Source organism: Micropterus dolomieu, linkage group LG14 (assembly GCF_021292245.1).
Source record: "Micropterus dolomieu isolate WLL.071019.BEF.003 ecotype Adirondacks linkage group LG14, ASM2129224v1, whole genome shotgun sequence".
Taxonomy (NCBI): domain Eukaryota; kingdom Metazoa; phylum Chordata; class Actinopteri; order Centrarchiformes; family Centrarchidae; genus Micropterus; species Micropterus dolomieu.
The window spans coordinates 6564637-6578492 of NC_060163.1; the positions used below are offsets into that span (position 1 = coordinate 6564637).

Sequence of the window (13856 nt, forward strand, 5' to 3'; positions counted from 1 at the left end):
GAGGCGGACACAGTTCAGCTAGCTGGCTATAGTCATTCATCTGCAACCAGGATTCAGTTAAAAACATAAAATCTAGATTTGCAGACAAGATAAAATCATTTAAGATAAAAGTCTTACTTGAAAGTGATCTCACATTGAAGAGAGCCATTTTAAATGAGTTTGTTCTGGGTGCTGGAGTTGGTGCAGTTGTCCTAATCCTTAAGAGATTACTATTATTTCTGTGTGGGATGTGCACATTTCGGTTTACTGGTCTATGCGTGATGATGACAGGAATAGAAGTCTGTGGAACAGCGCTGGGAGCAGACGGCTTTACATGCCAGCAGGTGGAGACAGTTGTTTGTGGCAGTGAGGCAGAGATCTGTTCAGTGACTGGTGGTGTGTCCAGGTGTGCTGCATGACCGCCAACTAGTGTTTTGGCGGTGTACTTGCAGAGCAATGCTGACACCAACGAACAAGTATAAATGCATACGATGGCCATAGCCCATACCATTGGCTACGGCGTAGACTCGACACAGAAGTGTAAATTGACCTTAAGGGGCTCCTTACTGTCCATCTTCTGGTTGGAAAGCAGAAAATACCTTGTGGCCCCAATCGGTTGCAACAATGTGCAACAATCAGCCTGTTTCACACTCAAAAACAAACCACGACAAGCCAAGGTGCGACTTATACATTATTAGAAGTGTTAATAAAAGGGAACAACTTAAAAGGATGGGGACTTACTGGTTGGTTTGGCAAATGCAAGACTGGTTAACTTCTCCCCTTCTGATAAAGAGCAGCTGTTTCTCTAAGCTTCTCTATGGGAGGTATCAGTCTCCCAAGCAGTAAATGAGACTAACTGCTGATCTGACATGACAACACATCGCTACAGTCAGTCTATCAGATGGGGCAAGGTTACAAATAAGCTGTAAACTTTATTAAGGTCAGTTTCAGAGGTTGTGAGCTTTTTTTTTACAAGATCGAAACGTTGCTACTCTTGGTACTATACTTATTGTAAAACAACTTTGGTAATTTGTACCTGTACTCCCCTTCATCTCACACAGCGACGTGTCACCTGGCTGATGTGACTCCATCCACAGGGATGCCAATTTAAGACAAATCCTCAAGAGGGCCTCGCTGACACATAAACACAAAAATGTAAAAGCCTTTCAGTAATACTCAACAGCCTGTTCACTCACACCTTCAACAGTGTGTGTTAAATGAGTCATTTCCCTGAGAGCAAAGATAAAACACCTTGTCATTCTCCCGTATCATAGCACTCAGAGACAGTTTTATAATAATAGCTTCATAATGATTCTCATCACTCACACACTAGTTACTTCAATTCCCCCTGAATAAGCCGTAGAGGGAAAAACCTCTGGGGCGATATGGGTCACGTAAACACATGACTCCCATCATTTTTACAACAGCAGCGACCTTTATGTTAGAGAATATGGTTGCTCGTGCTACAGAATGAACTGGTAAACTATTATGCTGTGCCATTATATATAAAATAACACACAAACTGTAGTTTCTTATGACTCAGTCCAACATGCAACCTCGTGGTGCTGTGAATATTAAATAGTGCACCAGGTCTGTATTAATCCGTGGATAAAAAAGTTGCCTAACAAATGCACTTTTAGTCTTCCTTGAGTATCATTCGCCGAGCACTAGAACACGTGTTTGATGTATTTTTGGTCTGGAGCACCTCATCATGATTTGGGCGAGATCCCTTAGTTCTAATTGAGGGAAATACCTTTCCTGTAACATGGCAATGTCCTCACCGAGGTGTTTCCTCGCCAACAAAATCTCATGAACCCACCTACGGACAGTCTGTGCACTCATGTTTCAGCCTTCTCTTCATGTAGAGCAAGGGCCAGAGCAAGTAAGCCTACCCTACTTTGTGGTGACATTTTCTACACAGTAAAATTAGCTAGCCTACTTGCAACACATCACCTCCACGGATATTATGTATCATAGCAACCACAGAGTCTCAAAAAAACGCTGCGCCTCCAAAGCGTACCCTAGCGCTCCCACCTAGGTGTTTTCAGTACAGCAGCAGGCGTTTTCAGCTAGTAAAAAACGCTTTGGTGGACACGGGCACTAAGGCACACCTGTGCAATACCCACGCTGTCTGATCAGCATCTTGATATGCCACACCTGTGAGGTGGATGGATTATCTTGCGCTCCTCCTGAAGTCCACGATCATCTCCATACTTTTGAGCGTGATAAGCTTCAGGTTGTTCTGACTGCACCAGAGAGCCAGCTGACCTCCCATCTGTAGGCAGACTCATCATCATCCCGGATCAGGACGGTCAGCGAAGTTTTTTTGTTTGACTGTTTTTGTTTGGAGTTTGACAGATGGGTCTTCTGAGGTGCAGTCGTTGGTGTAGAGGGAGAAGAGCAAGGGGGAGAGCATATGTCCCTGGAGAGTCGAGGTGTTGCAGGATGTAATGTAGTCCCAAGTTGACTGCATCATCCACTGACCTGTTAGCCCTGTAGGCAAACAGGTCAACAAAGGGGGTCTAGCAAGGCGCCTGTAATGTCCTTCAGGTGGGCCAACATCAGTCTTTCAAAGGACTTCATGACAACAGATGTCAGGGCGACAGGCATTTAATGCGTTTGATGCATGAGGGAACTTAACACAGCTCCAGCGATCTGTTGAAGATCTGTGTGAAGATGGGGGCCAGCTGGTCTGCACAGATTTTCAGGCAGGATGGAGACACACTGTCTGGGCCAGGAGCCTTCCTGATCTTGTGCCTCTAGAAGAGCTGGCACATATCCTCTTCACAGATCATGAGTGCAGGTGAGGGGTCGGAGAGGGGGGGTGAGAGCGTGGCAGTGGGGGAAGGTGAATGTTTGAAGTTGGAGTTGGAATGGGGGAGAGGTGTGACTGTGGGCTTCTCAAACCAACAGCAGAAACCATTCAGCTTGTCAGCCAGTTGTTGAGTACCAGCAGTGTTGGGGGATGGTCTCCTGTTGTTAGTGAGTATCCGCAGGCCTTTCCACACTGACGCAGGGTCGCTGGCTGTGAAGCTGTTTTCTAGCTTTTCAGCGTAGCTCCTCTTAGCTGCTTTGATCTCTTTAGTCAGCGTGTTCCTGGCCTGGTCATACAGGTCTCTGTCCCCACATCTGAAGACCTCCTCTTTGGTCTGACGAAGCTGCCTGAGTTTCGCTGTGAACCAGGGTGTTTGGTTGTTGTATGTGCGGAAGGTTTTAGTCGAAACTACAACCTAACATAATCGCCCCCACCCTGTCCGCCGTGCTGCTAATCATTCAAAACACCCCGTCCTGAGTAGCGGGCAGGACACAACGCAAAGCTGGCTTGGGCAGCTTGTTACATAAACAAAGACAGAGATGCGAAGTCAGCAGCTGGAGCGGTGAGACAGAAGAAAGTAGGGAGAAAATAAGGAGGTTGTGGTTTTGGCTAGCTGGATATTCAGCTATATCAGGTGTGGCCTTTTGTTGAAAAATGTTCAACCTTTCATAGAATTGATGAATTTCACTTTTCATCAACTGACCAATCACAGCCTGGATGGGGCGGGACATAAAAATAGTTTGACGTGCTACTGTAAAGTTTCAAATGTTGAACTTCTGCATGGTTCTGATTATTGACGAGATAGTAGCATTAACAAATTCAGTGATCAATATAGACCATTTTCCTTGCACAAGGATTTAATTCATGAAAACAATTCACAAACATGAAACTGCTGTTTTGTCCAACTGGAATTAATTTTAAACTAGTGGTGGGCTATAGTGTACTATTACATAAAATAACAATGCATATAGTAAATCAAATAATTATTATATTAACATACTAACAGTATACTATCAGATTAAAATTAAACTTTTATCTAATATTACACTAATACACTGATTTAAACTAGTTACTCCTCTGGAAAGATGCAGATTTCCACTGCACAGGTATACCACTGTGCCAGTATGTGCTCTTTCTAGCCTCCTGAGAGCAACACCTTCCTCTTGTTCTGTTTTACTAAAGTTATTGTAATACTGTTCAGTAGTCTTGTTTACATTAGGTGTGGGTTGTGTGGGTGCTGCTGGTGTATCATGAATCCATCCCTGGTTCAAAAACTACACAAGCACAAATCACAGTAAAAGATTTTCGTGATGACTGATCAGTGTTTTAAAAGCTGTATTCAATGTCTTAAATTTTCAAAACATCTTTTTCAATATTTTAAAAAGCTTTAACAAAATATTAAGGCCGATGCCGAGTGTATAGACACCAGGGTCTTCCCTTCCATAGTCCTCCATTAGTTTCATACCATAGTTGAACATAAGGAGAAGGATTAAATCCCGGCAGGTACAGTGCGCTGTCTGGGATGTGCTGGATGAACCAGGATTCGGTAAAACTGAGGGTGGCAGGTCTGCCAAAGTCCAAGTTAGATTATTTAGGAGCAGCAGTTGGTCCATTTTGTTGGTCTGAGAGTGGACATTCGCCAGGTGGATAGAAGTGAGCGCAGTGCGAAAACCCTGTCTCGGATCAACCAGTGCGCCTCATCTTCGGTAGATACCAATCCAGAGCTGCTGCTCTTCAAACTAATAACTCTGAGAAAGTTCCAGATTCAATAAAGAGCGGTGGAATAGTGTGAGAAGTTTAAAGTCCAATATTTAAGAGCTCTTTCTCTGGTAAATATTACCAGAGAGGGACGGCAGAAAACAGAATACCGGTATATAAACAAAAACACAAAAAGCACTACAAGAGTGTAATCCAGAGGCAGCCGTCTGCAGCACCATCTTGGTCTCAGCATTCCCATTCTCAGGCCTCCCTCTGGTCCCTGAAGAAAGTAGTAAGACTCTCAATCATCCAGGCCAGGCCACAGAAAATCTAAGGCATCAGTTCCTCAATACCTCCACAGCCTATTAACCCAGTTAGTCTCAGCACCTACCATTCCTCCTGGCAAATGACTGCCCAGCCCATATGTGATTTACCCACATATTAAAACTAAACCAGGCTTACGAAAAGGGCCTAAGTAAGCCTTTTCATTGCTGACATAAATGCTGAACTGGACAATTATAAATGAGATGGAGGGCGTAGAACAAGGCCACAGTGTTTAGGCACATGTGTGTGTCTGTCCATGCGTGTTGCGGGTCTCCTGCATTTTTCTGCTGATTCGGTGGTACACACTCACTCATTCACAGTAACTAGGGCACAGGGCCGGCCAAAGGATCAAGGACACCTGGAGTGGAGGTGTACAATCAAAAAGGCACTGTGTGTTTGTTTGTGTGAGAATGTGTGTTTATGTTCTGAGGCTTCAAGAGCACTCTCAGTCTAATTACCGGATTGAATGCCGCCACCAGCCGATCTGTAAGTATACGTAATTGCTGGCTGTGTGGAGTAACCTGACTTCTTAAATGTCATGTAAATGAGAAATTCAGCTTCCTTTTTGTCATGCGGTGAAAGGATACAAGATATATATATATATTTTTTTTTTAAACACAGCTACATTTCTGCTGGAGGAGCCTTATTACTTGGCCGTGTTTAGTTTTACCAAAACTAGGATAAGTAATTCTAAATAATTCACCATAGTCGATCAGTACGCATGTACTATGCTAAATTCATACACATACAATCAGCAAGATAAAGTGCATATTCTCCTGCTACAGAGCCTCTCCTCTCAATGTGCTGTCAGTTCAAAAGCTCTGACATCATATATCATTCAACAGGCATCTATAATCCACTTAAAATATGGCCAATCTTGTTTCAAATATACAGTATGATCGAGGCTAGAAGAGAAATCTCATTACTGACCTGTGCATGTAAATGCAGTTTTACAGTAACCAGGTTACTGCAGTGCATGCGAACATGTTTCCTGCCCTAACCAGTTTTATCCCAAGAGCCTCGTTTCCTGTTTAAACAGTTAGTCATCCTCGTCCAGCACAACAACTGCTTATTGCTCCTGTACAAAGTGAAACTCTCTCTTACATAAATGTGCTACTTTGTTTCTTTAATCTTAATTAATTATATATAACTCCCCAAAAAATACACCCATCCCTTCAGTGCTCCCTCAGAACCTCCGCCCCCCCCAAATTTCAAATAGCCGAGGTTTCACCGGTGCCTATACATTTACTCTTTTATCTAAAGTTTACAATTGCTGTATATGTCAGAGCAACTAGGGGCTAAGTGTCTTGCTCCCATAAACCTTGAAACGCCTTCGCCCTTCCCTGGTCATACAACTTTCTTCTCTGATTTTACTCTCCAGACCTTTTCCTCTTTGGCTGTTTCTCGGCTATCAATATCAGAGCCCACACAAAATGGAGAGCTAGCAAACCGTGGGGAAATATTCAACAAATTTAACAAAGAGCATATCGGATTACAATCCCTTACTGTCCCTTTAAGTACATATTAATGCATTACTGTCCCGGTGCTAGAAAAGGGTTAAATTGTTATTTCAGGCATCAAGGAAAAAGAGACAAGTGACTGACTTGTTAGAGCTTAACAGGTAGGTGTAACATAACAGTGCCATACCCACTTGCATACCTGCCAAATAAGGTCTGAAAGTAGCACCTGGTACCGGTAAATTGTTGGTAATGGCAGGTAAAATTGTCAGGCCATCCGCCACTTTGGCAGACAAGAGAAATGAGCAGAAAGTGTAGTAAGGTTAGCGTATTGTGGCAATCTGCGCACTTGCCTGCATCACGTGCAACCCACACACCTTGTTAAGTAAGGTGGAGTGATTGTTTTGTACCAAAAGACACAGGTCCTTTGTGCATGCAAACATGCATGTAATGTTTTTGTATAACTACAGTTTATTGGACACTGAATGACAAAATTACATTAAATTATGCCTAAATGTAACTCATTCATTCATTTAGTGCATCCGTTTTAAAAAGTGGCAGATATAATTTCTGAGCAGCGGACAAAAAAATGATTTACCTACCACAATGGCAGGAACTGAGCAGGCAGTGAAAATTTCAGACCCTGCTGCCAACACTGTTTTTCCCAGCTTTCTCCACTCTTTCAAGGCCATCTCCCTCCTGTTTTGTTGTTTCTCCTGGGAAACTCCTGTATGTTACAGGTGTTAAACATCCGCCGGACCGCAGTCCGGACTAAACAGACGAAATTTGGTCCAACGAAAAGAGTAGTCTCGGTCTGGATCATTCTGAACTATGGTTCGGTTCTTTTCTAGTATGAAAGCATATTTTGGATGGTCCGGACTATTTACAGGAAGTTCAGCGATTCCCGTGTAAACTGGAAACAAACAAATGCACGGAGAAATGCACTGAATTAAGGACACAATTGACCCGTGACAGATCATCTTTTGAAACATACAGTCACTATGGGACCACCTCTTTGGTCTCTCTCTCACACACACACACACTCAAATCTAACAGTGCAATACCCAAAACTGTTCTAACTTTAGCAGAAAGTAGTGCTTTCGTATTCGATCCAATCGTTTATATGATGACAAGATGATTGAGAAAAAAGGGGTTTGGGGCCTTTAAATCTCAACTGCCACATTATCAAAACTCTCTTCTTACATCTGTTGCACCTCCATCTGGTCTTCGCTGTAACAGGATCGGAGGATTGTCTGCCGCTCAGCATCCCACAGGTGCTCCTTTAGGAAGGTGCCAGCCTGCACCGCCATCTCCAGCAAGGCCCTGTCCCCCAGAACTGCTCCAACACGAGCGTAGGCCGAGAGCATGAGACCTGAGGGGACCAAAGAACAAGTGATAGTGGTGGGATGATTAGGTATAAAATGTCCTCCCTTCGTGGAGGTACCGATGTTTAGCCACACCACAGTCCCAGCTTAGTTATTTCCCACGCTTTTTGAAGTTTCCTTGTTCTCCCTCATTCCTTCTCTCTTCCCTCACTGTATCCATTACTTCCTCCCCTTTTTCCCTCCACTCCTCTTTCATGTCGTGTATCAAAGCCTGGCGAGTGCACAGCCCGGTCTTCAAAGTGTTGCAGCGGAGGACAGGTGATTAATGGAAAGCTTCCTTCATTAGAGAGGAGAAGGGAAGTCTTGCGTCTAATTGGAAAGTTCTCGGGATCGCAGAGCCTCATTACCTGACTAACACAATCTGTCTTGAGACACCAGCCCTAGGAGCAAACTTTGTCATTGTATAGAGTGTGTTTGTGTGGTGTGCTTTTTGTTCTTGTAATTAATCACATCAGAGAGTGGATAAACAATGTTGAGGGGTGTCCAAATTGGCATCACACTAATAGAAAGGGACAACTAGCGCCTCTATAATAATCTACACACATTTTCATACAGCTAATGATAAATGTCTGTATGAATATTTGTGTGTGTGTATATGTGTGTAAATTGTGTGGCTATAACAGTTCCTTCTTTCTTTAATTCTTCTAATGCCCCTGCTTGGCAGTCAGCAGTAGTTTGTTCTGATTTAGAGAAGAAGAAGCACATGTAAAGCACTTCAGCAGGTAGCGACACCAACATCTGAAGTGACCACATCAATGTGTTGGGTTTTTCTTTAGTGGTTTTATTCTTTGATGGTATATAATCAACAAGATAATTTAACTCTTGTAGGATTACCAATGAGACTCTAACACGTTCACATTAGGAATGCTCTCATTGGGCTTTTTAGGGATAATACAAATTTTTGATTTCATATCAATAAAATCTGATCACTTATTGTTTCTGTTTCATGAGAATTTTTATATAAAGTTTCTGTATTAACACCCTAAGAAATTTCACACTTTTGCCTAAACCTTTTGTTTATAAAATGCTTATAGAAATAAATGTGCCTTGCTTCGCCTTTTGTTTTAGCACACAGGCAAGTTTAACAGCCTCATCTACCTGTAAATTCAGAGTGACGTTACCATTAAATTCACTACACAACCAGAACACTACCCATATTTTACTGTTATAGCTTTTATAAGCTTATTAGCTTTGCACACACACGTAACGTTAAACCATTTTCATGACTTTGATAAATGAACACATCTCTTTTGTCTCTGCTGTAAAAAAAACCCACAAGCCTTTCTTTGCCATTCAACGACAGCATCTTGAGTCTGTGTGGGTCAAGACAGGGAGAAAATCTGCCTCAGGCGACCCTGTGGTGGAACTCAGTCAGTCTTCATGGACCAGGCCAGTTCCATGTATCAATGCATTTATAAGTTAACCAACTTAATGTGGTATGGTGTTTTTGGGTCTGGAATAAAAAAAAATATACAATTATCTGTCCAATGCACAGAACATGACTGGCTCATGGTACTTCAACCAAAATAAAAGCAGAAACTTTTAATGTGTTATTTAAATGTCCAGTGTGTTATATTTCTGAGGATCTATTGACGAAATGCATCCATAACTATGTTTTCATTGTGAACCATAATATTTTTATTACCTTAGAATGAGCCATTTCTATCTACATAACTGCGGGTCCCCCCTTCCATGTCATGTTTCTACAGTAGCTGAAAACGGACAAACAGCCTACAGAGTGTATGTTCTTCTTGTTCTACTTCTGGTAGAATTCAGGTAGTATAGACACTCATCACTATGTTGAATACGTACGTTCGAAGAAGATGTAGTAATAATATAGAGCAGGGGTCGGCAAATAAGTTTTGCATTGGAACAATTTTTTTAACCATTAGATGGTGGGTGAAATTATAAGGCAAAATATTAGAAACAATTGTTGTAGTGTTCTGTTACCTCAAAGGTTGCTTGTTCAATCCCACCTCAAGACATTTTTTTTTCTCTCTTCAACAAATGGATTCTGCGGCGACTGCACTAAAGAGGAAGTGATTATGTGAGTAACTGTTGCTGATGTGACAGATCTATTTCAGCACCACTATCAAAGTATTTATTTATTTATAATTTTTACTGCTATCAAAAGCACCGTAATCTGGCAGCGGGCCAGATATTATTGCTGGCGGACAGTTCTGGCGAGGACACATAATCACAGAGAGAATGAATTCGTTTCCCTTGTCAATGTTCATCTAAACTTCATCTATTAAGTGTTTTATAATGGACTGTGGTGCTGAAACAGTGACAGTGGTTCAGACTCTTTGCTTGGATTTTCCATGTTATCTGTCAGTGGCCAAGTCACAATAACCTGTGGATTTACTGTTATAATTAAGTAAATGTAATTTCTTAATAAACATACCTAAAGAAACCTCATTTCTTGACTGGCCACTCTCTGCTGTCTCAGAAGAGACACATTTTGTGCTGTGTCAGCCACCGTAGCTGTCCTACGCTCTTTGAAAGGGTAGGGCGCAGTGGTAGACTGGAAAGTTGGTTGCAATTCGCAACCTCACCGCTAGATGCCACTAAATCTTACACACTGAACCTTGAATTACACATCAGAGGAAGGCTTTTCAACTCAATGTACTTTGATGGAAGAACCTACGATGTAGCTGCATTTTTTTTTTTATCTGAGAGCGAGAGCGCTGTAGGTTCACGCTGCAATGGACACTGCGCTTAAGAATGAGTGCAGTAAACCAGTCTGCACTTTCCCTTTCATTATAGTGACATGGTGATTAATAACATAATTCAACTGCCTCATTAAAAATCAATCATTCAGCAATCAGCAATCATTTGTCAATTTTGTCTACCACTAAGTCAACTGGAACATTAAGATGCACTACTCTCACTTTCACTTGCATGAGATGATGATGACACTAGTTCTATTTTTGTACACATGTGTAAACATGTCTAGACTTTACCATTCCAGGAGGCCAACATCTTGGTGTCCAGATGTGGGCGCGGCCGCCTCCTCCTCACTTCTGCCATTTTGGCTCTGGCGGAGGCCAGGAGCTCATTGGCTTTCCCAACACTGATGCCAAAGTGAGCAGCCGTTAACTCCACGGAATAACGCACGATCAGCACATTCTGGCCCTGCAGCTCCCCGTGGGGGTCCTGGCAACATACAGAACAGGGGATAATAGGGTGTTCACAGAAATGAATTCATACCGACTGCAACAGATGTCATGTTAATGCCTTAATGGACCAGCTTTAAAACCTCAAAGTGAATAAAATAAAACAACTGATTAAACAGTCTGCATTTTCTCTTCAATCTACATGATTATTTTCATGGCTTTCTGATTAATTTGTCCACATAAGCACTATATCTGTGCCTAGTTGTTCTGAATTTTATTAAGAGTAGTTTTTCTAATTTTGTCTTTCCCTCCATCCAACCACACAAGTACCTGTTCTGGAGCTACATTGCCTTGAAGCTTCACCCCATAGTGGTGCATGAAGATGTCTGCTTGCGTGGTAGAGCCAGTGGCGTCCTCCACTACATCTGGCAACAGCTCCCGAACTTCTGAGGCTGTCCAAACGCAGAAAGCCCCTTCACGCTTTTCAGGCCCTCCCGATACTGGGACAGAGTCTGCATCCTCTGCACTGTAGAAACCCCCTGACTGTTCCGGACAATAGACCAGAATGGAGGAGGTGGAAGGAGAGAGAGAACTGCTATTTTACCGGCAAGCTGATTTGAGATAAATATTTTACATATGAGGTAAGTAAGGTATATACAGACGCCTTCACATTTCTCCTCCAATGCTGTCATATAGTGCATAGACGATGATGAACAACTACTGATAACATGCGAAAAGCTGAGTTTTTTTTTTTTTTTGATTCACAGATTTCACAAATCCATTATCTAAATGTTAATAAGGTAATGTTGACGTGCACATTACAGAGTTTCACTCTATTATTTAATATCAATGCGGAACAAATGATTTTCACCCGCACACTGTGTGAGTATGGTAAATCACGCTTTGCTAGCTTCCTCTCCTCATTCATCAAAAAACATCTACATGACAGGTGCTGTTATAAGAGCAGCAGAGTTGGGTCTTTTAACTACAGTGCAATGTGTTTGCACTGTAGTTGTGTCTTCAAAGAACAAGCAGGGTGGATATTTTTGTTTCATCATTGAAAAAGGTTTCAACATTACTACACTGATCAATAATCTCATAATTAATGGTACCTGAAGTTGGGAAACAGAGGTAAAAACAATTTACAGACCCACTTACAGTATACAGGTTGGCTACAAGTTGGCAATAAAGTTAAACACTTTAGCACTGGGAACATTTGAGGGTGGAATCAGAGTTAGATGTTAAACAATAGTTCAATTCAAATACGTAAGTAGATGTCACAGTGGCCTATGGTGTTTGATACACACCACATAAACTGCAACGTACCCCATTCCAATCTTGCTGGAGACATTTGAAACAAGGCAAGACCCCTCTCTATCACCACTAGATACCTTCAGTTAAAGGAGCCATGTTATGCTCAGTTTCAGGTTCATACTTTTATTTTGGGTGTCTACTAAAAATGTTTACATGCCTCAGTGTTCACAAAACACATTATCTTTCTCATGCTGTCCATTGCTTCAGCACCTCTATTCACCCTCTGTCTGAACACTCAGTTTTAGCTCCGGTCTCTGTAAGGCTTCACCTCCCTAAAACCCTACTTTCTTCTGACTGGCCATATTCCCAGAAGCCTCCCAAGGGGTAGCAACTAGCTGGCACAGCGCTTACACCATGTGTGGAGGTCTGGCTATGCAAAGCTAGGTCTCACTGATTACAGTACAAAAACACAACTTTGTAACTTGATTCACTGATTTTGGTGAAAATAAATCATATTTTATGGGGAAAATATTTTCTGGTTTTCCCTCTTATGTCCACTGGCTACTCTGCCTCAACTTTCAGTGATTTACGTAGTTTCCTGATGGACAGATAGCTTTACTTGACGTTAGCAGTTACTTTAGCTGCTAACTACTGCAGAGTCAGCTGATAACGGCAGCTCCAGTTCGCAGTAGCTAGCGGTTACTCCAGCATTATCAACAAGTAAAGCTATCTGTCGATCAGGAAACTGATCGAGGAAGAGTAGCCATTGGACATAAGAGGGAAAACCAGAAAATATTTAACTTTCCTTCAAAACCGTAAAAGCACTTTCTACGAAACACACTATACAACCTCCAGCTCTAGCTCGATTGAATTACTGCTTGGTATTGTGTTAAACGATGGGGCTGAGAGCGGTGTATTCAGAACGTTAGCCTAGTGGCTAATGTGGCACGCCCTAAAACTAAATATGAAATTAAAATCGTTAGCGTTTGATACCCTCCAGGCAGTCAATGGACATAAATGTTGTTGAATAAATTGTTACTGTGGTGTAGAAAGTTAAATTTGCCACTAATTAAAAACTTACCACTCTGAAACGTCTTGCTAAAGTCTAAGTTGCAAAGCTGGTTCCGGTTGTTCTGCCAGTGTTTCGGGATCAAACCCGGGCTCTAACATGTACGGCTGAGGCTGAAGTGGTTTTGTTTTGGATTACAATACCATCCTACTCTGTTTCTGATTGGCTAGTAGTCCATAACTAGGTACTGCGCATGGGCAACTCCCAACAAAGTACAAACATAGTACTATTACAGTCATGACGGGAACTTGAGGAGTCTACCTCACTGAGGGAAAATCCCAGACATAGTAGCACAAAAGAAACATACAGCCCATGGTAAATTACCTTTACAACGTTAATTCATTAGCTTATAATTACATAATAAATCTTGGGGATGATAATGATTACAACGAGTGAGGTTTTAATTGTGTACTCCGTTCACTGCTGTCGACTCATTAATCAAAAAGAAAAAAGGGTTGACCCTCACAGGAGAGCAAGGGGTTTAAGAGGCTATTTGTCAACGGAGAACCATCCCTTGCCCTCGAGGATGTACGAACACACAGTCGCACTCTCACAGGCAAGCACATGCTTATCATGTGTATTTTTATTTTCTCCTGTTTGAATTTACAGTTAATGTCCGTGCTTTGTCAGCAGTGGATACAGACGTTGTGACAACAAACTTCAAACTGCTGTTTATATTGCTCTGCGTATAATTAATTTACTATGTCAACATGCATTCCCAAACACAGTAACCTTCACTTACATCCTAATCCAAAACTA

At 42.0% G+C, this 13856-nt stretch overlaps 1 protein-coding gene across 5 annotated transcripts in view; it reads right to left on the reverse strand.

Moving 5' to 3' along the window:
• spata20 (spermatogenesis associated 20) overlaps window positions 1–13856 on the reverse strand; it is a 57283-nt gene that overhangs the window by 37476 nt on the left and 5951 nt on the right. For all 5 annotated transcript variants that reach the window (XM_046069449.1, XM_046069450.1, XM_046069452.1 and 2 more), the window contains 3 exons: window positions 11105–11317; window positions 10622–10814; window positions 7477–7645 (listed from right to left, as the gene is read on the reverse strand). In XM_046069449.1, the coding sequence (XP_045925405.1) occupies window positions 7477–7645; window positions 10622–10814; window positions 11105–11317 (575 nt within the window). The remainder of the gene's footprint in view (window positions 1–7476; window positions 7646–10621; window positions 10815–11104; window positions 11318–13856) is intronic.